The following is a 25351-nucleotide window of genomic DNA, read 5'->3' on the forward strand; positions in this document are numbered from 1 at the left end:
GAGATTTCACTTTCTACCATACCCCTATACATATCAGCGCTCTCCTTGACAACGCAGCTCCAGGGCAACGCACTACGCGCATGACGCGCTTAGCATTGTTGTTATGATTCATGTCTATCATTGTCCATCATTGTCTTTGCACTGTCGAAGGTCTGAGGCAGACCGAAAATTTTGTAACAATTTTTTTTTTTGTAATCGTTGGATCCATGGCGTACTTGAGACTCTTTCTTCTAATAATTACAACATTCGAAGTCCAACACGTGGAAAATTCCAAGATATATGTATGTATATATACATATGCTGTTATATAATTTATCTCGTGTACTACATGAATCTTTTACAAAATGTTTGAACAATATCATTTCATGACATGTATACTTTGTATTATGTTTTGATTTTCGTTGATTGGAAATAAACTATGATTGAATTGAATTGAATTGAACTTACATCGCAGTTTCAGACATGGAAACTCCGACTGAAAGTGATGTATAATGTAAGAACCATTGATTCATGTTGTCCAAAGTACCTAAAGCATTTGCTTCATCGGGAGAAGTCTTATTGTTATTTTGATTCTTGCTAAAATTTATTGCCTTGATACTTATAGACAATATTCCCTTAAGTCCATGACAGTTAGAGAATAGGTATAATCTGTGAATGTTTATTTACAATTTCATTTGCGATATGCTTCTCGCTTTAAGCCACACCCAGACAGTTTTATGTTCGGCATCAACAAGCAAAGGGACTAAAAGAAGAAAAGAAACTGGGAGACTCTTTTAAGTGATTGTAAGGAAATTGCAGGAAATCTTCACCTAGTTGCCAACATTTACTGTGTTCATGTTCAAAATATTCATCATCAGATTTCTTCTAATTTCCTATCAGTCCTTCGTCAGGTTACTTTGTGTTAACCATTACAGTCACGTGTGTGCATGTGTATGTATGTGTGTGTGTGTGTGTGTGTGTGTGTATTTGTGTGCGTTTATGCTTGAGTTAGTCCTGTCTGCAGGCCCGAGCATATGTTCAAGCTCGGTTTTCTACTTGTTCAGTTGTTCCCGCCACAAATTCTCTTGTTTTAATTCCTCAAAGATTTTGGCCAAGGAAGACCCTCAACCTGGTTTCTCAATTGGACAAGTGTCATTTCTATGTTATCTGTCTGGTTACAGGAATCACCCGTAGGGAACCGAAATACAGAATCCCAGTAACAACAAAAAGTGATATAATCCCTCTTATTAACAAATGAGATAAATTCATTTATCACGACAAAGAGATTTCTTTTCATTCATTAATTTCAGTTAAAAAGCAACAACAAAGGCATCGCATGATTTCGAATAATATGATTCATTTGACTGATCGATTCTCATTCATTTCCACTTTGTGTTCACAAAAACAAACATAATTGTGTTACAATGATTATACAGTAACATTTCATCTTTTTAGACGTATAAAAAAAATCGAAACACATACTTTAATATCACACTTTGTTATGAAATTAATTCGGAACAAAAGAAGTATTTATACTCTGTAAAAAAAATCGAGTAAAAATGTTCATCTTCACTCATTTTAGAGTGATCTCATGATCACTCGAAGATTTTTGAGTGATCTCGAGGTCACTCCAAAATTAGTGAAAATAAACATTTTCACTCAAAATTCACTCTTTTCTGTTATTCACTCCTTCAAGAGCAAACATTTTCACTTGGATCTTTTTTAGAGAGTAAGAACGAAAGTGGGGAAGCCTTAATTAAAAGCACGGCTTGTATATTACTTAGGTATTAATTTGGTGGGGTGCAGCATATCATACGTGAGCATCAACAACATTAAAAAAGATAATGTTGAAAAAAAAAACAGCATTGACGGCATTCAGATGATCGAAGTTAAAACAATTTATATTTCATGGGCCGCCATATCCTGTTAATGCAAATGAGTGTAAAATGTCTTTTTCAGTCTGTACCATATAAAATCAAACAGACAGCTCCGACTTTCGCCTACCCAACAGGTTGACCATCACCATAGCAAAACGTTGTATCACATCGACCGGTCAGATGCCAGTCAGAGATTGGATAATCCTGGTCGCGTAATAGCAAGCCTGTTGTACTGTTCTCTGTTGGTTAGAACATGTGTCACCAATCAACAATAAATATCACACAAGAATATTTTTAGAGTAATTATACATTTTCGATTTTTACTATAAATGCACTGTATTTTTTTTATAAACTGAGAGAAGTCGCTTCAATATTAGAAACAGTGGTCTCCGAGGGTGTTGCCATTATTATCACCCCCAGCACCGCTAAGAACAATGGTATGAAAATGTCCGTAATAGGAACGACATTGGGAGCAAATCGCTCTGTCCAAGAAAGAATACAGTAGATAGACATCGTGCGGAAAATGCAAGCGGAACATCTAGTCCTGAATGTATTTGTAAACGTGGATGACAACGGCTCTCGTTGCTTTCCATTACGTAGTATATCTGGGATAACTTGCGAAAGAGCGTCCACTTTGCTTCACTCGTGCGACGACAGAGGGCGCTGTAGGAGGATTACTGCCATACGGCACTGATTACTGCTGGCGTCCCTGTATTGAATACAGGGACACTAATTACTGCATCAGCAATCGCCAATAGGCTGTAACGTCCACGGCAGAGAGAGATACATCTTATAACTATACCAAATCTTGGAAACATGCATAACATACAGTGTGCTATCTACTCTTTCCATCAATCTTATAGTAGGAAACATGTCCGTCCTAAGTGGTTAACATCTGCATATCAAGAGAAAACACTTGATCAACTAACTAACGTCACTTCACTGACATTTCTGCTTACACAGTTCAAGGTTAACAGGCCTAATATCAACTAAAAGCTTCCAGGGGCTATGGAGTCACAAAACCCACCCCGGTCTCTTCTTTTTTAATCAGCGTGTAAAGATTTTCCCTTACATCAGAAGTGCAAAGTTTTCATATTATAATTGTTTAATGAGATTGTCATCCAGCAATTGTGAGGTGATTATTCAGTCTACTACCACGTCTAAATCTACCATAATGCGTGTACTATGTTACTGAAACAGCTCAATGAACTACAAGACTTTTTTTTTCGGAGTAATTATCCGCTTTTAACATGATTATAAAAGTCAAGTAAGACAAAAGAGACGTTATGAAACAATGCAATTCACCTTTCATTCAAGTTCGGTCAACTCTTAACAAGACACTATAGTCCGACGCTTTGCCTAACAAACTTTAGGCATGTTCTTTATCATAAAACTTATTTTCTTGCATCTTTTTTTTAGCTTCTATATAACACATATTCGAAGTAACCTCATTCGATACGTCGACAAAGAGAGAATTCAATTGATAAACATAACTTGCCTATTTATGTAGGACCTGATTTCACCATTCTCCTCCTGCCATGAAACAGAGGTTGTAGTTGCTAATCTTACTTAAAAATAATATTCATAAAATTTCACATCCACAAACATAATATGGGAGACAATAATATATTTCGAAAAGTCGATTTCCCATGATGAATATTAATTCGCACCGATCTACTGAAAGAACACTATGAATGCACTTGACACAGTCAACTTCTTAAATAAAGGATTCAAACGGGATTTGTATTCCCGTTGCCAAGGTGCCGTTCTAACGTTTAATCGTCCTCTTGCGATATTCCGATCGGATGACGTGGAAAACGAGGACGAAAATTTCCCCAATGGAGATGACTGACATGCCAACGTACAGACCCATCAGCCCGCCAATATTGCCGAACAGACTCGCGACCTATGCAAATCGAAAAAATAATGGTAAGAAGGGAAAGAATAAACTGCAATAATGTTATAAATGAGGCAGCAGTTTAGCTCACGTGCCATGAAAGTAACGCTGTGGTCCGTCATGAAAACTTATCCTAGGGTAGCTATACCATTCCTTGTCACATTACGGTATGTGCATGAATACAACAGACGAATGAATATCATCAAGAGATATGGAGTTGACTCCCGAGTTGGTTATCTGTTTAAAGGTTTGAAAATGTCATGCATGCATATCAACAAAATGAATTGTAACATACCGTGTTTAACGGAGTCTCCACCACCCTTTCAAAGTTGAGTTCTTCATAGTATATCTTCACACGCACAAGGTTTTTGCTGATTAGTAAAAAAGAAAAAGAAAAAAAGAGAAAACATTAATTGGATCATTTATTAGAGTAACCCTCTTGGCTAAATAAGAGTTTAAAGGGACTGTATATTACTGGTTGAGGTAAGGGATTCATGTTTTGAACATTTATAAGTGAGATAATTAGAAAACTCTTCTAAAATTTGAAAGAGCATGTAATTTTAAAAAGGATTCAACGTTTATTTGATGAAAATTGGTTTTGAAATGGTTGAGATGTCCAAAAAAGTGATGATAACAATAAAAGGCGACAGGCCACGACTTCATTAGGATCTCTTTGTTTCACCTTGTTTTTTGGATATCTCAGCCATTTCAAAACCGATTTTTCAATTCATGAATTTGAAAAACTTTTGATACCCTTTAGAATTGCATGCTCTTTGACATCCCATAGAGTGGTTTCTGAATATCTCGTAAAACGTTAAAAGCTAAATCCTCACCTCGACCAGAACTGTGCACACCCTTTAATCGTTGCACAAAACAGTATGAGGTCGATTTATCAGAATTATGGATGCATTTTCTGTTGAGGGTGTGTCTGAGTGTGTTTGTGTATGTGTGCTATGCAATAGAACGGTAGTGGTGTTTGTTCAATCAAGGATGGGTCCGTAAATGACCGAGATTTGCTTACCAAGTTAATTGTGAAGATGGCAGAGTTGCCATGCAAAATGAATATCACCAATCTTGAAAACGCGTCATATTGTAAACCAATAGAATTGATATAAAGTGATAAGTCCAAAGGAATAAAAACAAACAAACACACTTGAAAATAATATACATAATTTAACTATATGAAAATATATGAAAATACTTGCATGCTGTGGGATGCACAAAAATCCACAAAACCAAACCAAACCAAACCAAAAACTGAGTTCCAGTTCATTCATTTTCAAATGAGGCAACACAGCAAGCTATGATTCTAATTTCTGAATATATAAGGCCTATGGAGTTAAACATACATTACCTTCAGTTTAAATGTCAACCAATCATGAACATACAATTTATAAATGTGAATCTGATCCAGCAAAGTGATTGCTTAAGCATTGGCAAACTTAAGCCTGAAATATTGCTGTTGACTATAGAACTTGTGTTATGAGTTTGGCTTTGCTTGCAGATTCGATATAGAATGTTTAACCCCAACCTTAACCCTGAACCCAAACTAGCAATTTACAGATATTTCTTGAAGTTGCAATCAAAGTGGATCTTGTGCAGGGTAGAATCCAGCTCATCCGCTATTTACCCTGGACTACATAATATGAAATATAATTGTTCCACGACATTTGCTCCTGCGACAATTGCTCCCATAGAGTATCTGCTCGCTAAGCCAAAAATAAATTCTACCCAAATGCTTAACCCTATCCATAGTCCTAATTCTCACTTCAAATTAAGTCTTAAACCCTATCACAGCCCTAACCTTAACTAAGCCTTTGGAGAAAGAGACAGGAGCAATTGTCGCATTACCGAAATACATTGTATTTAGAAACTAGTCGCTAAGTGTTATTACTTTATGCGATTACTCATGACATGCCACAGCAAAACACAGAGGTGAAATGAGGCGATGTGCAGATATTTCTGAAGTAATAATTAATTTTTTTAAAGAATTAATTTCAATAGTGCAAATTTTGGTTTCGTCTTGTCTCTGCTTGTAAAGCAGCACGCGTCCCTATAAATCTTACCTGGCCTGGTTCTTGAATGAGCTAAATTTTGCCGATCCGTTTTCAGCTTTCAGCCTCATGTAAAGATGCTCCTAGAAATTAGATTTGAATTCGATTTATGTATTGATTATCAGCAAAGTTCTAGGCGACGTTTTCTGTTCTGCAGCTATCTCAGACTCCCAGATAGAAGACAGACACTTCAATACTTTATCTCACTTTAAGCACCCAGAAATCACTACTTTATGGTACCCAATATAAAGCTTAAGTCCAGTTTATGCGTTTTATTTTGATATCATCAAATAGAATCTTTAGGTAGAAATGCCGTTAGCCGACACTTATTCAATGAAATAATGAACATCTGCTTTCATTTGAAGAGTAAATAATACAGTTAGGTACTTAGTCCAATCAAAAGTTGATTACAATTCTATCGTTCTGACGTCATGACATCATACTGCAAAATATGATGTAATCTTAATAATTTTTTCTTGACACGTAAAAACATTTATTTATTCATCTATTTATCTATTTACCTATTTCAACATATTTTGACAGGATAACAAGATCAGCAAGTGAGTGCTGTTTTACATCAAGGTCCTGTACAATCCGACTATATAAATACAAAATCATGTTACATAAACATAAACATAAAAACCAATACAAACAAGCAATCAGAGTTGAAAGGAGCAATACGTCTAGTTAAAATCAGTAGTAACCAGATGTATGTACGATATGACAAAACAATATGATAAACAAGGATATATTAAAAAAGCGAATAAAAATGATGCAAAATTATATACACAATCAAACCAATTGGTGTACAAAAGGAGGTTTAAAAACTCTACCAGTAAGAACTTGAATCAACAAGCCCACGATCATAAAAAGTAGGAAAAAATCCATGTAGGAATCTACACTGATAAATAAATTACATGCAATCTGGCAGTCATGCCCATTAAACCTAAACAGTTGACTGCTTGTTTTATACCCATAACACACATTCAAGGACTCACGCACACATACATTGCAAATTCCACTTGCATTAAACTTGCAGTACTCCGGTCAAAACTCTTTTTACTTTTATCTAAACCAACCTAAAATTGTGTTTATCGGATCATGACATCACCTCTTCCAAACTTTGAAATGAGATGGAGGCTAAATCTCAATTCTCAATCTGAATGTATGTGTGGAAACTTTATAAATCTTATCTTATGCTCATTTTTGGAATAGTCCCGTACCATTCTGTACATGGTATTTCACTCTATCACCTTTCAGTGTTGCGTTACACTTAAGCAGTTTGAAAACGATGTGTTCACTTCGTTTTGGTGATACGTGTTCATTGTATATGTGTGAGAGAAAAAGGTTACATACCTCGTATCTCTCGCTGGGCCATCGAGCCGTTGAGATTCTCGCATTGTAGACGTTTTCACTTTGTGAGAGAGAAAAATAATAAAACATAAAAACCACTTAGAGATACGCATCAACAGTAACGGTATACATGCAGAAAATCTTTCTCGCATCCTAGGTGTGTGTATGTGTGTGCGCGCGCGTGCGCGCGCTTGTGTGTGTGTCTCAAAGAGATTGGGTCTTTTCTCAGTTATGTTAGGTTAGTAATTTGCGTGTACATGTACTCCATAACTTCCAGACCTATGTGATCGTGTGACTGTGCGTTTGCGTGCATGCGCGTGCGTGAGTGTGTGTATGTGTGTTTGTATTAATTTACCGTTAAATGGACAATGATTTTCTTTTATCTCCTTCACAAGCTAAATCAAACGCAATCTGTACAACATTTGGTTTCTGTAAATATTAAGATAGAGACATTCCCTTCAATAATAACGTCTTTGCCAGAGTATCTTCTCCTTCTATCATGCCTGTTTTTGTATTAGCTCAATCGACATTATCATAATTATTTTGAGTGAATTCCCCTTTTCCAAGGACTAAACAACGAGGCTGAACGTGCTTCGCTTAGCTTTTTAATGGGAGCGCAACTTCAGCAGATCGTGAACTGGAACCAAGGAGATACGGAGATCGAATGGACAGTCCATCGAGTCCAATGTCCTTTCTATCGACTGAACAACAATAGCCCATCGATGAAAGTATAGGAAAATATAATGTTTGGCCTGTCAATATCTTGACAAATTTCATCGAAATGATATAAACCACATTTTAATAATCAAGTGTTGTATGGAAACATTCAGTACTTACTCGCACGGGTTTTCGCACTCACAGCCAAGTGTATTCCTGATGTACTCTTTGAAGACTTTAATACGGCATTTCTCTTCGTTTGAATGAGAAGAATACGTGGCATGAAATAACACGGTAATAGTTTGTCTGATCATTGTTATCTAAAAGCGAAGTGTGGATAGATGATGTGGCAAACTTTAACTTTGTATTTCTGTTTTTATTTTGCTGAAGTTGAGAACTTGTTAAAGCACCCTGTAACAGGAATGATCGCTTTCTCAATTTTCACATCTCATCTGTTTGTACGACACCAAAATGGTACACTCTTTAAAAAGGGGGGAAATGGTAAACCCAACATTTTGAGTGTTATATTTGATATTTACGAAAGGTTCAAGGATCGACATCATTTGAGATGTTAGATTTACCATTTGAATTTTCAGAGTGCATGTACGCCAGTAAATGCATAATTGCATTCAATTATGAACATTATCGTTTCCGTTGTTTGAAAAGCGTTTCATTGTTTTTCCAGTACATGTCTGGACTGGGTTATTCTTAGTTTTACAGATACATGCAATTTGTTAAAGCAGTATTATGAATATATTCCAAATTGAGCTACACTTTCGTCTGTTTCTGCTCCTCATCTAGCTATCAACAAATGTGACCCGCTACAACAAAATGATCCTAAAGTCGGGGTAGGTCGATTATTTGAAAATTGCATGATATAATCCCCTAATCTTTCTGCTTTAAATTGATATATAACATATTCTATAACAATAATCGGCTGCTGAGATATCGATGTTTAAAAGAGAGCATGTCGAGGCGTCTGGAAAATCACTGAGAAAAGCGCCCTTAAAGTCTTCCTTTCCACGCAATCGCGATCACGGACACGCAAGTTAGTTTTCACCTCTGGACAATAGAAGGTAAGCCCTAGCAACCCCCGAAGAGTTCATTCAAGCACATCAGCGTCGGCGGTCTCCTCACCAACCAATCAGTGACCAGAATGTGAGAAGCGGCTGAGCATGGCGCGCCCCGCCGGCACGTGCACCAGTCGACTGGGCAGTGTGCGAGCTTCACGCTTCGGTTAGCAGCAAGCAGCAAACTGACCAATGAGATCACTCTGGTCGTTGTTAGGGGCGGAACCTATCTGTGGCGCTCAATCCAAATTTTCGAACCAGTGCTTCGTTGAAACGCCAAAAAACATGGCTCAGAAAAACGCTAGTTTTTGGTCTTTCCTTTGATCATTTTGCTTCAAAATTTCGACAGATGATAGAAGACATGTTAGACTCCAATAATATATCAAAATCAGAATATCGTAAGTTTTGACCAATTTTAATGCTCTGACTTCAAACTAGATTTTCACGGCTTCAACCGTGCGCGACTTTAGGACCTTTTTGTTGTAGCGGGTCACAAATATCAATGATTTCAGCAAACATTTTTAATGCATCTTGCTCTCTTCTCATCTTTGGCTGTGAAAGAAAATATACCTGTAATACTATCTTTGCATTAAAAGTGATTTATGAATAAAGTTATGAATATAACATGTTTGCCATATAACATGTATAATCCTTTTCGTTTGTGAGTCTCTCAATTTCTGTAGTTTAGACTTTCTTTTTGAATGAAAATACCATAATACCGTGAATACGATTTCCAAAAACCTGACCTAGAACTGAAATCAACTTTTCTCCCCTTTGAGACAACATTGCGTTTTTGCTTCTATCAAGTTCAAGTTCAAGTTCAACTTTATTCGTTTTTTCCACAATTATTATATACACATAAATCTCACTTTCTTGAGTCACAAAAACAATGCATACAATTTGTACAGAGAAAACAATAATTAAAAATAACAGTAGAGATACATTCCAATAGTTGTACTGTGTGAGAAAAAAAGGGGGGACCCACTAAAAAGACAATGCTTGCAGAGTGTGGGCCCCTCTTGTATTGAAAGATCGACGCAAAAATTGAATTGAATTGAAAGCAGCAGCAAATCAGCACAAAAAGTTTGTCACAAAAAAAAAAAAGTTTGGCAGCCCATTAAGAGACATAATCATAACTATGACTACATTATAATCATAATGTAGTCCCCGGCAGAATTAACTAATTGTTTACTACAAGACTAACACAAAAAAGGAGTCTTAAACAAAAATGATTGACTTACTTTCTGTTATGTTGGTGGGGGAGCACATGGTACCATTGACGAGGATGTCGGTGACACAGTTGCATTGCTTCGACATCTCTCTTTCCAGGCACATCTTAAAGCACGAACGCTGGGAAAAGTCGTATTCATCTTTAGCGTAGTAATCTTCTCCGCCTTTCCCGCAGTCACCGTATGGTTCTGGGAGACGAGTGATGTGCGTCTTTCGGGAAACGATGACAATTGCAAAAATACTTCATTTTCCGTTTGTTGTGTGTGTGTGTGTGTGTGTGTGTGTGTGTGTGTATTTCTTTGATTCGCCATATCTCTCCTTATGAATTGTTATGCTTGATGTATATGCATCATTTCAATAACAATGTGAATGACAAGAATCAACAATCATAAGTTTGAAAAGACCGGTTTTGACATGTAGGTCTACTTGTAGTATTTTCAAACATGGGAAGGTTTCAAATTCATCTGCCACTATTGGGGATTTGCTAACAGTATATGCAAAGAGTTCACCCACGAAGTTGTCCGGCTGACGCTATTTGCCGTGAGAATGAGTCGTTATGGTTATGAATATTTGGAGACCAAAAATGTATTATGATTTTGATCGTATGACACGTCTTTTATCTCACGTGTTAATTCAAATCTTGAACTTGAACTTAAACTTAAACTTGAACTGTATTAGGTTTCATTTAAAAAAAAGAAAACATTCCTTACATATTAAACAGACGACAGAGAGTCTTCTTTGAAGGAATGATCTATCGCCCTCTCCGTTCAGATATGCTTTGCAGAATCACGATTAGGCTACTGTCACAACCCCCAAAATCAGCCTTCTCGGCGACCCGTCGGCAAGCTTTTAGCCAATTTCGGTCGGACAACGACCGGTGATCGACCAGTTACCGACCAGGCACCACTGATTTTTAGGGCATCGGTCATGGTGAACTGCGATAAGATGTGCTCTGCGATTTTAATACTTTCGGAGTACTTATTTGGCTAGGATATATTGCATTTTCGTCGTTACCCAAATGAAATCATGCCAGACAGCGTTAATGCACGCATTGCTTTTAAATATAACGTGTCCATTTTATAGCAAAATTAACAGATCCTGCAGGCATACCGAAGCAATGTTTTACTTTTAATTTCGCTAATAAAAAATAAAGATATACCCTTTTAAGCCCAATGGATGCAACCTGTCCGGTAGATACGAGGATGCCATCGTCTTCAGGAAAGGGAAAAATGGATGGGTGATTGATGGATACCACTACTCCTACTTCAGGACTGAGGACACCAACATATTCTGGCTCATTCACGAACAGAGTCAAATGCAGACCTGAAAGTTGAAGAGAGTAATAGATATTGATTTAACAAATATATAATAATCAGGTTTTTGTTTTATTTCACTCAATATGTCTCTGATTGAGTACATGCATCATGTTTAACTGATGCATATTACAACAGATAATTTATTGCGATTATTTGTCAAGAAAACATACACGAAATATGCCATTTTGTCGCAGATCACATCACTTATGACGAGTGTAGTGGTGCTAAGACGACGAAAGGGGTTACTCGCATTGGGAATAATAGCAACTGTCGTGACTGTAGCAATGTAAGAAAGAGAGTTTTACTTCTTGAATATTGTATGATATGGGATCTCATGAAAACAGAAGACTTCTACTACTACAGGGAAATTATACATTTGTCATTATATAAGCATTGCAGGAATACATTATCGGTTCTGTGAAAGAAACAGTTATGTGTATAATTGGTGTTTTAGGTAGAACTTGCAAAGGCTCCTACTTGTGGTTTGAGTCGGTTGTTTCCAAAAATTTTATATACTTCATGGGAGTAATAACTACATAATAGCCTTACAGTGTCACACTCACACAGAAAACAGTCTTCTATGTCTTTCTTATAAAATAATGAGAGCCGCTTTTCCAAAATTGTTACTGCTACTGTTGATGGCGAATATATACCGAGTTCAGGTGGTGTTGTGGTTTTTATTCTTCCTGTGATATACTTTAATTGTGCTTTCAAACTTTATTACCTTCTTAGAATCTGTAGATCGTGAATTCCTCTCTAAATCAGTGATTATCTGCATTATTTGTTTTGATTCAAAATTGTCTCTGTTCATTTTCGGATTAACAAACCTTATTTTATTTCCGGATAAACTAAATTTTTATAGGTAAGGGAAATTTGTGTTTTTCGGAATAACGAATCTCAGTGCATTTTCGGATCAACGAACCATCGGAATATTAGAACGAACATCACCCATCAATTGATATTCGAGTACATAAACGTTATCACTTGACAATTATTAGAATTTTGAAAAAAAGATCTCTAATTTTACTCCCTTTCATATTGCCCTTTATTAGATCTGTCAGTATTCTTAATATAATATATTCGAATAGAGTAAAATGCCCTGTTTGCGGGAAGCTTTGCACAGGATGCCTATTTGCGGCAAGGGCCATTTCATTCATTGATGAAAAGGCCGTACCAGTTGTCGCTTCCCGTAACTCTTGCGAGTAAAGCTAAGCTGACACTTGCACGATTTTGTGGCACGCATTGGCACGACTCGAGTCGTGCCAGTGCGCAAACTAGTCGTAAACTGGCGTGAAGTGTGCGTAAACCTGTCGTGACTGCGTGCCATGTCGGGACGAGAATTTTGAAATGTTCAAAATTTTGGTCACGACAAAATTTCGTGACCGGGTCGTGAGCTATGCGCAAACTGTTCGTGAACTCGTCGTGAATTCGTCGGGACGATGCGGGAGGATGCGTGCCAGTGCGTGGCAGTGCGCGCCATGCCACGACTGTCACGAATAGTTCATGAACAGCTCACGTCGAGTTCACGAGTAGTTAACGACATGGGTGCGCGTCCCAGCGTGGCCATGGAAGCCGTGGAAACCTAATGTTACGATGAGCTGAAGTCAGATACGTTACTTAAAATTTGCTTCATTTAGAAAAAAAAGTATGCTAAGCAAAGCTCCGGTACTTTTGAATACTTAAGGTCATAATTGCTAAGCAAAGCTCCGGTACTTTTGAATACTTAAGGTAATAATTAATCACACAATAGAAATTGCTCAAGAAAATGTAAATAATAGTGTGAGTACGGTAACGGCCCATCAGATACGTTACCATCAAACATGTCAGATACTTTACCAATGAAATATATCATGCAGCAAAGGTTTGTGCGCGGATTTAACCGATTTAATTTGACATTGTGCTCTATACGACTTGATAAGAAAACATGCAGCTCTAAAAGGAATTAAAAGTTTATTTAATGAAAAATCGGTTTTGAAGTGGTCAAGATATCCAAAAAGTAAAAGAAAGAGGTCCTAACAAAATGTGATGGCCGATCTACTTTTATTTGAACATCTTCCTTTTACTTTATTATGGACATCTCAGCCATTTCTAAACCGATTTTCATCAAATAAACTTTTCGTGTTATAGGTGGATTTTGATTATCTTGCAAAAGGTTAAAAACTGAATCCTCATCTAAACCAGAACTATAATATTATCCCTTAGAATTATGGCATTTACAAAAAGTGCCGTCAGATATATGTTAGACATCCATTTTATATCTGCTTTGTTGAGGTATGTGTGTGTGTGTGTGTGTGTGTGTGTGTGTGTGTGTGTGAACGTTTTGTATACCACAATAAATTTTTGTCTGTAGAAATCAACTTAGGACTTTTAAGGGCTGAAGTCTGGTTCCCACCTTATGCTGTCAACTTCACAGCAAACGATGCTACATGAACGCTCTATACCTTTGTTCATTGCGTAATTTTGCATCTTATCTACATAAAATGCGCTCAGTATTATGGTTAAATTCAAGAGTACTTCCTTGGTTGCACAATGCTCTGAAAGTGACTATAGGATTAATGACGTCTAGCGTTTTGCATCAGGTTTCTTTCAATCACATGACTGAGTGATCTGGGTTTGATGTAATCGGTAGTTGAATGTGTCAATAAACATAAATGCTTTGTCAGATACGTTACCATCGTTTGTCGATTCGTGAGACCTAATTCATTACGGACAGGAACAAAGGAAAATTGAATTTGTGCGTATCATGAGCACATAAACCTTTTCCAACTTCATTTTTACCGTCTTCCATGTAATTACAAAATTTCAGAACTATATGAAATAAAAAGTATTGTGGATTTGTGTTTGTTTGGTTCTCGTATTTCACGTATTATTCAAAGTTTTGTCGAAGGGTTATCTAATCCTCTACCTTTGACGAAATCATCGGTTTTTTTACGTTTAGAAGTGCGGTGTTTTAACGAAAATAGTCACATTGTGATGTTCTTACAAGTTAAAATGAATTTATTGGCATGATTGGTGTTTGGTCTGAAACGTATGCTAACGGAACGTATGATGCGCCAGATGCGTTACCACACACCGTTCTTCTTCCGATCCAGAATGTATTTAATCTGACAGAGATGTTACCTGGTATTTTGCTATTTATGAGAAGTGTAATACTTATTCAGGATGTTTCATACGTAATCAATGAAATTATTGATATAATTCAAATGCATGTATAAAGTTGAATTAGGGTAACATATTTTAAGTTGAAATATATTTATTTTCTTGCTTTTTATTTAGCATTTAATTTATAAATCAGGATTATTTTATTACACATTAGATCACGGCTGACTCCAGAATGTTTTCATGATGTTTGTTTATGTTTAAGCTTGTAGTTTGACATAAGCATTGCCATTTTAAAGCGAGAAATAAGCAGACAATCAACGATTTTCTAAGATGTTAACTCTGGTAATGTAGCTGATAATTATGGAACTAACATGTAAAAAAGGACTCTGCGTTTGGAAATGTTTCTAGAAAAAATATGAGCTTTCAAAAATCACCCATTGATTGTTTTGTATTCCTAAGGAATCAAACTTTCTGAATTGATAAAACATGAATGAAATCTTTGATGATGAATTTTTGTCATTTGTAAAACTGTAATTGCACACTTTTTTGGAGAATGGCCCTAGAGCAGCTGCCAGGTGTAGACATCTTCTCTTCTCTGCAATGATTGTGTCTCTGGCATTCAGCATGTTGTCTCTTCCACAGCCAATCCAAAAATGACCAGGGGTTGGGGAGGCCCCCTTTTTATATGGCGTGCCCAAGTCGGCACGACACCGTCCGAATTGCGCAAACTCGTCGTGCCAATGCGGGAAGTGCGTAAACTATGCGCAAACTATGCGCAAACTATGCGTGAAGTCGTCGTGCCAGTTCGCGTAAATGTGGACACTGATGGGCACGCATTCGTAAACTATTCGTGAACTCGTCGTGAACTCGTCGTGAACTATGCGTGAACTAGTCGTGAACAGTGCGGGAGCCTCCCAGTTCGTGCCCCGAAATGGCACGACTTGCCATGACAAAATCGTGGCCAAAAGTCGTGCAAGTGTCAGCCTAGCTTAAAGCCAGGCTGACACTTGCACGATTTTGTGGCACGCATTGGCACGACTCGAGTCGAGTCGTGCCAGTGCACAAACTAGTCGTAAGCTGGCGTGAAGTGTGCGTAAACCCGTCGTGACTGCGTGCCATGTCAGGACGAGAATTTTGAAATGTTCAAAATTTTGGTCACGACTTGCCACGACAAAATCGTGGCCAAAAGTCGTGCAAGTGTCAGCCTGGCTTAACTCCTGCTGGTGATCTAAAGTGGGACTAAGCACACATGATATTCACTAGCTGTTTTATTTGAGAAAATGCCCCAGCCAGGAATACAGGCACCCTGCCGCATTGGGTATTTTTACTCGAGACCATTACCGCATTCTTGCCTCCTAAAACATTAATTGATAGATAACTCATGATTACATGGACTGTTATGTTTAGAACACAGCTATTTCGAAGGGGAAATCGTGGCCTGTTTCACATTATTACAATAAACGTACCTTCCATGGGTGCTGACGTGTTCACCAGATAAAAAAGATAAATATATGAGTAAAATTATGCTGCAAAACGTTTTGCTGCATAAATATGTTAAGCCAAACTCCTCAAACTCCTGACATTTATCAAGACTTGGCTCAAATCTAATACCAAAACAAAATGACCTCTTTGCTTGTGGTAGAGAACTAAGAAACAAAATGATAATAAATTCAAAACTGAAAAAGAAAATAAAAGCGAATCTTTATGTACTGGCAGTAACCGAATGGGAACTCGGCGCCTTTAGGAATTAAGCTCTGCATATTTTGTACTAGTATACATTTGGAAAAACATACCTCAAAGACAAAGACTTTTAGTGTGGTTGCTCTCTTTGAATGCATCCAAAATCTGGCAAAGAATTAACAAAAGAACATAACGGACGCCTAAAATTTGCCGCCAAGCGCTGATCAAATTTTACCGTATTGCGAGCCCGTGCTTCTTGTTTTGTTGGCCGATTTCTTGAACTGGTTAAAAATGTAACAATTCCCGTAGCGAATGTCTTGGATCTTCGTGAAGTCACTGAGGATCAAAGTAGATAAATAGAATGTATAATTTATATTTATATGTATATATATATATATATATATATATATATAATATTTATAGTCGGACAGCGAAATATAATTGGAGAGATAAGGTCCATGGGTTATAAATCCTGAAATCAATCTCAGATCTGAATAACCGTGCAGGAGTGCTTTTGTTCCATAAGCAAACAACTTATTCTAATCGCCTATAGTCCTTTGGTGGAGACTTAAAACAGTTTATCCCGTGTTTCTCTGCAGCAAGTATTGATTACTCCCTTTGTGGCCACGTATGACAAATCTTACTTCCAATAAGGTCAATGCATAACTCAGTGTAAGATGCTACCACAACCCTGTACATCACATGATCTCCACGATTACACCCCATGTGCCAGAGCCTGTGTTCTGCAGTGGCTGGGAAAAGTGTAGCGACACGAGAGAAGAAGTGCAAGATTTCAATATCAAATTTTGATACCAGTAGAAACAGGTGGTTACATAATCTTGTGTGAGTAGGTATACCTATTTTTTGAGGCATTATCATCATGATTATCAATCCTTTGGAAATCTCTGTCATCGAAGTGACTGTGATGTGTCGGTCTCAGCACTCGACTATTATTAGCTTGCGAAAGGGCACTATTACCGGGCTCGGACTCGAACATTCATACGTGCATGGTAGCCTAATACTTATGTTTTATTCGTGTGGCCCGACCTAACCACTCAGCCACGAGAGACGTCCATTATTACAGGCTTTAATATACCACTAAACATCTTAACTTGAGATAAGTTTTGTCCAGCGCTTTATAAAGTGGAACGTTAAAAATCAGGTTAAAGGCCAGGAAGTATGTTAGACCCGTAAGTTTCTGTTGCATTAGCCCTATTTTCCACGCGTTCAAAAGTTGTTAAAGACAACCATCCTACTTACAGAGACATATGAAATAAACGTCACTGACAAGTTGCCGCCAAAAGGAAAGAAGGAAAAAGAGTCAATAATTTCGGCCAAAAATTCAGTGTTTAATGCACCTCGGGATGCAAGCTCGTTTTTGTTCTTTTTTTGGTGTTTTTTAAGGTTCAATATGATTTTTTTTTTCTTCTATCACCATCGAGTGAGAAATGCAATTGTAATATACAAACAAGAGATCAAGCACGAGTCAGCCATAGTAAGTCAGAACGCACTCAAATGAGCAGGGCTCCTTGTCGAAGGTGCACTGTCTAATCAAGTCCTCGCCAGGCTGTCCGTACTCGTCCAGCTCTTCCCGTGTAGGTTTGACGTCGTCCTGCAGGTCGCTAAAATCCGACATTCGAGATTGATTGTACATAGACTCCCAGTCGTTAGGATCTGTCCCGTCCTCCCAGGTGGGATAATAAATGAATTCACTGATTGAGCTCGAGGACGAATCCCGGAACAGATCCCAGATCCCGAATTTCAAACTGCTGTTGCTGGATCCTTGCGCTGTGGATTCGCTGTCGAATCGTCCTGCAGGTGAGGAGATGTGAATGTGTCATCTGTAGAACAAGAAATTAGTATCATACTTTTCGCATGCAAAGCATAGCAGAAGAATATTCATTGACTCAATGCGTTTCCATGGCAACGAGGGTAACAAAGCACTCTAAAACACTGATTGATCATGTTTATTTGTCAGAGTGAAAATCACAATGCAAAACTTGCCTTTCAGCCTAAGGGACCATGAAATGGTTCTTTTCTCATGGAGTAAGCGTAAACCGAAATCAGGTGGTAACCAAATGTTATATTTCATCACGCGACATGAGAAAGCTTAACAAATATTGAAAAATTTGTAAATTAATTAAATGATTCTTCAGTGGATGAAATCCTCAGAAATAGAAAAACTTATCGATATCGATAATCGATAATAATTTTTTTTTTCACTTTGGCACTGAGGCAGTCAATAGGCAGAACAGTGCCTTGCGAACTGTTCTGAAAGTGGATTATCGTCACAATAGACGAGATTTGTATGGGAGGCTGCCTATTGACTGCCTCAGTGCCAAAGTGAAAAAAAAAATTGATTATCGATTATCGATATCGATAAGTTTTTCTATTTCTGAGGATTGATTTTTGTTTTGATTTCACATTCTTTCCGAGATCTATTTCTTTCTGCATTCTACTGTTTTTGTATTTGATTCTGCCAAAGAGTGTTGTGTATATATGTATTTTTCTCTCATCTTTTTGTTTCGTTATATTGATTATTGTCTATGTATTATCCTATACGTTGATTGTACCAAATTATGTTGCGTGTTTGTTTGTTTTTTTGTACAGTGTATATCATACGGACTTGCTAAAAAAACAGCCTAACGGCTGGGTGAAAGTATTTAAACCCGTGTTTAAATACATAAAACAAACAAATAAACAAACAGCATGGTGCTCATCCAAAGCTACCAGTCCTTCGAAACGTGTCCCTGATACGAACAAAAGAGTTTTGATGTAGGCCCCTACCTCCTAGATAGATTGTATTGTCATGTCTATACGTGAATTGCATGTTTATTCAAATTAATGAAATTCTTACTTCGAGTTGTTTTACTGTATGGCGACTGATTTACAAATTGCCATATCACTGCCTACATCGATGTAGTTAAGCACCGATTTAATTGTGTTTAGTAGTAGCCAGTAGTAAAGAGTAGTAGCTCTCTCTTCTCTCTCTCTCTCTCTCTTCCTTCCACTCCTTATTCTTGAACACATCCCCTTCCTTTCTCACGTGTATACGCATATGCTGTAGTATACACATTATATTCATACAGACCTGGGCCCTGTTTAATAAAACTGCTCGTGAAGTTACGCACAACTTTACGAACGACTTAAATAGATATGGCAAGCAAAGTGAGTTTCCTAATCATTGTTAATTTCAAAAGTTGCATTTGAAATTTACAGATGATAATATATTGTTTTTACGTTCTTACACACTTTTTTAGTTGATAGTGTATTTTCCCCCAATGTAGATGAAATATTGACATACAGTCGTGCTTTGTTAAATCGTAAGGGGAAAAATGGGCACACACCTTGACACTTCGTATTTCAGTCCTTCGTAGAGTCATTCGTAAATTTACGAACAGCTTAAAGCCCCGGTCACACGCACTCCACGTCCAAATCACGTACAAAAAATTATGAAAATCTGGTGTACGTGGTCGTAAGTGGTAATATTTGGCCGTGTTTTGTACGGGGCCGTGTTTTGTTGGCGGCTGTTCCACTGCTGAAGCACTGCCTGACCACGGCTAACCACGTCCAGCAACGTGTGTGTACGCGGAAAAATCCATTTGCCATTTACAAGCCGCTAAACACACGTTATTTCCCGTGATACCAACCCGTAACACGCGTCAGATGACCGTGCTCTGCCCGTGAGAGACCGCTAAACCTTCGCGTCTTTACCGCGTCTCCCCAAGTTTTAATCACTGCCGGAACACGGATCATCAAGTGTGTTGCACGTGTGTTGCACGTCTTTACCATGTGTGCCGCCCGTGGTTGTCCGCGGAATAAAATTTTGAGCAGTTCAAAACTGTTTACCGCGTCCGACTCCGTTAAGATTTTTCCCCGCGTCCTGCCACGTTTGTAAATCGACCGTGAGCTCGTCTTAAGCTCGACATCAATGCGAACAACATCGTCTGCTTCACGGGAGACCACTTTTTGACGTGTTTTGGCCGTGATTAAGCCGTAAAGCGCTGTGTGACCGGGGTTTTATGAAACAGGGCCCTGTATGACTGGGGTTACATATAGAAACGTGTCCCTTTTGGAACCCCCACACTTTCATTAACCATTGGATGAAAATTATAAAATGTAAATTGCAATAATTCTTGAAGAGATGATCCCGTCCTCCCAGGTGGGGTAATGAATGGATTTACCCATTGAACTCGAGGACGAATCCAGGTACAGATCCCAGAACCCGAAGTCAAAACTGCTGTCGCTTGATCCTTGTGCTGTGGATTCATCCTGGAGGTGAGCATGCTGTTCATCCAAAGCTACCAGTCCTTCGAAACGTGTCCCTGATAAGAACAAAAGAGTTTTGATCTATAGGCCCCTGCCTCCTAGATAGGCTATATGTGACCCTGCATCACAAAACCAACAAAAAGTTGGCAGATATGGATTTTGAGTTCAGGGCAGATTCTGAACGAGCAGACTCTAAGCTTTAATTATAACCCAATTCAAATGGACTCCCCTAACATATCTGAATACTGGAAAGAAAGCACACACTCAAGAAAAGTGTGGATTGAGAAAAAAAAAAGGCTCTGAAGTACAGGGTCTATTCAAGTGCTTAATCTTTACCAAGCCTCAATAGCTGTGATGAAAGGGACAAAACACAGGATGAAAGCAACCGGAGCAGCAACAATCAAGGGATTATCAGATTAAGCTGAAATTAAGCATGATTTATTAACACATTCTGTCCATGATTAATGCCAACTTTCAAAACAGTAGCTTTATCCTTCTAAAAGTTAGTAGACTTGAAAGTGAAGAATACGGAAAGGATTTAGACAAATAAAAAGGGGCCTCTAAGACATACCTGATCATTATATTCTCCCCAAAAAAAAGCGTTGTAGAAAAACTGTTCAAAACACACTTTCCCATTCATGTTATGATCTCAAACTTAAGAATAATGTAGAAAGACAGCTGCTTCAGAAAATATGAAAAACTCAAGATTGACTTGGTTGACCGTTTCACCTTTCTTGAGTCCTCACGTAATATCAAAGGGTGCTACTTTTTGTTCGTTTTTTGATGCACGGTCACATATATTGTCACATCTATACATACATTTCATGTCTATTCAAATTAAGGAAATTCTTACTTCGAGTTGTTTCAATGTATTGCAACTGATTCACAAATTGCTCTATAACTGCCTATATCGATGTAATTAAGCACCGATTTAATCGTGTTTAGTAGTATTAAAATAGTCAGTAGTAAAGCGTAGTAGCTCTCTCTCTCTCTCTCTCTCTCTCTCTCTTTTCTCTCTCTCTTTCTCTCTACCTTCCCCTCCTTATTCTTGAACACATCTCCTTCCTTTCTTATATGTGTATACGCTACTGGTATACACATTTATATTCATACAGACATTGGCCGTGAAGTTACGCACGACTTTACGAACCACTTAGACATGAAAAGCAAATTGGGTTTCCTCATCATTGTTAATATGAAAAGTTGAAAATTACAGATGATAGTGATTATTTGTATATGCTTATGCAATGTGTTAGTTGATAGTGTATTTCCTCCTCCCCCCCCCCCCAATGTAGATGAAATATTGACATACAGTCGTGCTTTGTTAAATCGTAAGGGAATACATGGGCACACATGTTGACACTTCATATTCCAGTCGTTCGTAAAGTCATGCGTAACTTTACGAACAGCTTTATGAAACAGGGCCCTATATGCCTTCACACACAGTAAAGTGACCCTTTTGGAAAGCCCGCACTTTTATTAATCATTGGATGATAAATGATAAAATGTAAATTGTAATAATTCGCGATGAGATGATAACCAAAAAAAAAGATAATGTTAGGATCTAAGAGGAAAGGGTATAAGTTCTCTAATAATTGGCAAATAACGTGTTTCCTCCAAAGATAGTGGTTCTGAGCAAAAGAAGAGTGAAAAGAACTGTGAAACTACTACCTTGATCTACATAACAGTGGTTGAGACCGCTATATCACTGTATTGTGATTTTTTTAAAAAAATGAGATTCTGATTATGAAAGCCTGTAAGGCCCTTTATTTCGTTACGGTCAATTTTCATGAACTTGTTCCATATTGTTTCTTCCATCTTACCACAGTCAACGTTCTATACATTGATTAACGTGAGGTTTTTTTTTGTGGCATTTGGTCACCCCTCCTATTTTTTTACCGTTCAGTTTGCTTCTTCTCATCATGTTCAGGTTGCAAATAGTGATTGACGGGAAGTAAAGTTCCTTTCTGGTGATGAGAGAGATTTTCGACGTCGTCGGTCTGTGGAAGAAGTCGATGATGGTGTTTGAGCCCTGAAACAGCAGCGCGCTCAGGGCGGTCGCTGTAATGACGGCCCACGTAAGACGGAATAGACGGGACCGATCTGATCTCAGGATTTGTGGCACACCGTGCGTGGTCGTGTTATCAGCGAAGTCCTTGATGGCATCGGCTGTACTCATCTGGGACGAGGAGCCATTCATCTTTTCCTCATCCTTAGCGTCTTGGCCTTGTGTCTTCATGGTCATCTCCATGTTTCCTCACTGCGGCATAATAGATATCCATAAAAAACTACAAATACAATTTCAGGAACCTTTTGTTTTTGTCAATTCCTAGTGTTCTGAAGCATTTGAACTTTTCATTTGCCATCAAGATGGGTCCTTGCCAATCTTTTAAAAAGATTCAAATATCAGTTTTCGTTCTCAGGCCCTGCCCCCCCCCCCAAAAAAAAAAAAAAGAGGTGGGAGATACGTCACTGATTTGTGCCGTTTTTCATATGGGAAAACTCGTAGATATAACTATAAAACGGTCCATGCCCATCTTGTCAGTAGCTCCTTATAAATTTTAGAGATCAACTGGCACGTACGGATTTGGCCCAAATACGACAATGACAACAAAAGTAAATTATCTTGACCCTAACAGGGAGATATAAAGTGCACTTGCAAGTCCAACAGGAAGGTTTGCTTAAACTAAGTTTTAGGCGTAATCATACGTCTTCTTCAGGCGACATGTATGTAAATATGAAAGATGTATGATTACGTAATGCCAAGTTGCGTTTCATGCATTCTCTCTTTTACCAGCTACCATCGAGCAGTCTATAGTGCGTAATATAATTATTACGCATCACTTGTGTTTTTGATATTCATCTATTCATACATAACAATTTCAATTCTCAAGAGCGCTGATTTTTTTTTCATAAAGAAACAAATTATTGATATCTGATGAGGTAATCCTTTAACAACCTTGTAAACTGTAGCAAAGCATTCACTCTATCTTTTTTATAGGAAATAATATCATATAAATTGACTGTTTTCCATCATTTAATGTTATTTTGATTAATTTCTGACATAAATCATGCAATAAAGTTGTCTCTGCTTTGAATATAAGCATCTTTATTTTTACCAAATTTGAGCATTGGAAAAAGTGCCAAATCTGTGACGTCACCACGTGTGTATGCAACCCAGTGGGATTTTCTATAGGCAAACTGTGTGCACTTTTCAGGAAATTGGTGTGAAAGTTGTCAATCTAGAATAAATCGTCCGCCAAAACTATATATTCACGTCGTGAAATTGTTTGTTTGTTTGTGTTCATTGGAATCATACTTTACATAGGCCATGGGGTGAGCTGGTTTTTTCGCTTGTTTCGTTCCGACAACTGCGGCACTAAAATTTCTCCACAGCTACGTGTAAACAAATAACCAAAAAGGCTACAGGAAAAAGTTCGACACAAACCCTCCTGTAGTATTTTGGTAATTTAGGGGGAAACAGTGAACTTTTTTTTTTTTCACTGAGGAGCTGAATATGTACACTTTGCCGTGTACGATATTCATTCGCGAACGATCATGTGATGTATGTTATCCAATCCGAATCGAGAATTATCGTTTACGAGTCAAAATGGCCGCCCCCTGTGAGCCTGTCGATGCGTCTACGTCGTCTGCTCTGCCGAAACTTTTAAGATGCGTTATTATGCATGTAACATCGATGAAGTTTGAAAATTTCACGGCCATGACAAACCTAAGATAGACGAAACCTATTTTGTGTGCCAAAAAGTGGATCAAATTGAGTGGGGGAGACCGTGAAATCGCAGACCAGAACGAAGTGATTCAGCTGCTCGGGGGACTGACTGCAACCTACGTAGGATTGTACAGGTTAGTTTACGTGCGTACAGTCGTAGCAGTCGACACTGCAGTGCAGTCTCTCTCATGTTATATGCGTAATGTTAATGACCATGATGACTACAAGTACAACCACTGGCGTAGCCAGGGGGGGGGGGGGGGGGCGATGGGGGCGGTCGCCCCCCCCCCCCCCCCCCCCCCTAAGATTTGGACCGGGGATTTGGGAGGCGGAAAAAAAAAATGCGTGTATACTGTATGCATGCACATGAAGCGGATCTCCTTTGCAACCTTTCATCAAATAAGATATTTTTTTTAATATTTCACTCAAAGTGTGCACCAGATCGTTGAATTTCAATTCAAAATATGCAAAATCTCTCGTGCTTGGGAGGGGGTATCCCCCTCCCAAACCCTCCCCCTCTGTGCCTCTTTCCCTAGCTAAGTACACTTTTTAGATTTACAAAAAATTCTGAATAATTCTGGGTGCAGAAGACTTATATTCCGAAAACTGAAGGTTCCCTCATGTATAAGGGGAATTTCCCTTTTAATCGACCCTTTCCTCCCTCAGCCCACCCCCCATCAGTTTGTGTGTGTGTCTGTGTGTGTGTGTGTGTGATTTCCCAAATGTTGCTTCCATCAAATATGCGTTTGCGAGATATCTCAATTTGAACCTTAAAAAGATAAAAGCTCCATCGGAAGGGAAGGGTGGAGATAATACTCGCCCACGCCTTCTCCCTGCTCGCCCCCCCCCCCCCCCGCCATGCAAAGAAGTAGACTGTGGCTATACCCAGATCGCTTTATTTCAATTCTAAAAACGCAAAAGCTCCGCGAGCGGGAGGGGGAATCCCCCTTCCCCTAAGCTCTACCTCACTAGACTTTATACATACGCACAGATGGTGCACATTCGGAATAAGAGCTAAATTCCGTGATTTTAACACTTCGATGAAAAAGTATTGCACCAAAAATTTGCACCAGATCGCTGAATTTCAGGTCTGAAAACGCAAAATCACCTTCGTGTGGGAGGGGATATGCCCCTATT

General features: G+C 38.3%; 1 protein-coding gene across 1 annotated transcript; it reads right to left on the reverse strand.

Moving 5' to 3' along the window:
* Nucleotides 1–3624: 3624 nt before the first annotated feature.
* Nucleotides 3625–22735, reverse strand: LOC139739370 (epithelial sodium channel subunit beta-like). Its single transcript, XM_071649990.1, has 9 exons — nt 22384–22735; nt 20400–20540; nt 17727–18027; nt 16451–16551; nt 11277–11440; nt 10129–10327; nt 7164–7221; nt 4049–4124; nt 3625–3762 (listed from the first exon to the last, which is right to left on the reverse strand). The coding sequence occupies exons 1-9, from the start codon at nt 22733–22735 to the stop codon at nt 3625–3627; spliced, it is 1530 nt and encodes a 509-aa protein (XP_071506091.1).
* Between the last annotated feature and the right edge of the window lie 2616 nt (nt 22736–25351).

This window comes from Diadema antillarum, unplaced genomic scaffold (genome assembly GCF_040938485.1).
Source record: "Diadema antillarum isolate AM-2024a unplaced genomic scaffold, OU_Dant_1.0 seq00000798_RagTag, whole genome shotgun sequence".
Taxonomy (NCBI): Eukaryota; Metazoa; Echinodermata; class Echinoidea; order Diadematoida; family Diadematidae; genus Diadema; species Diadema antillarum.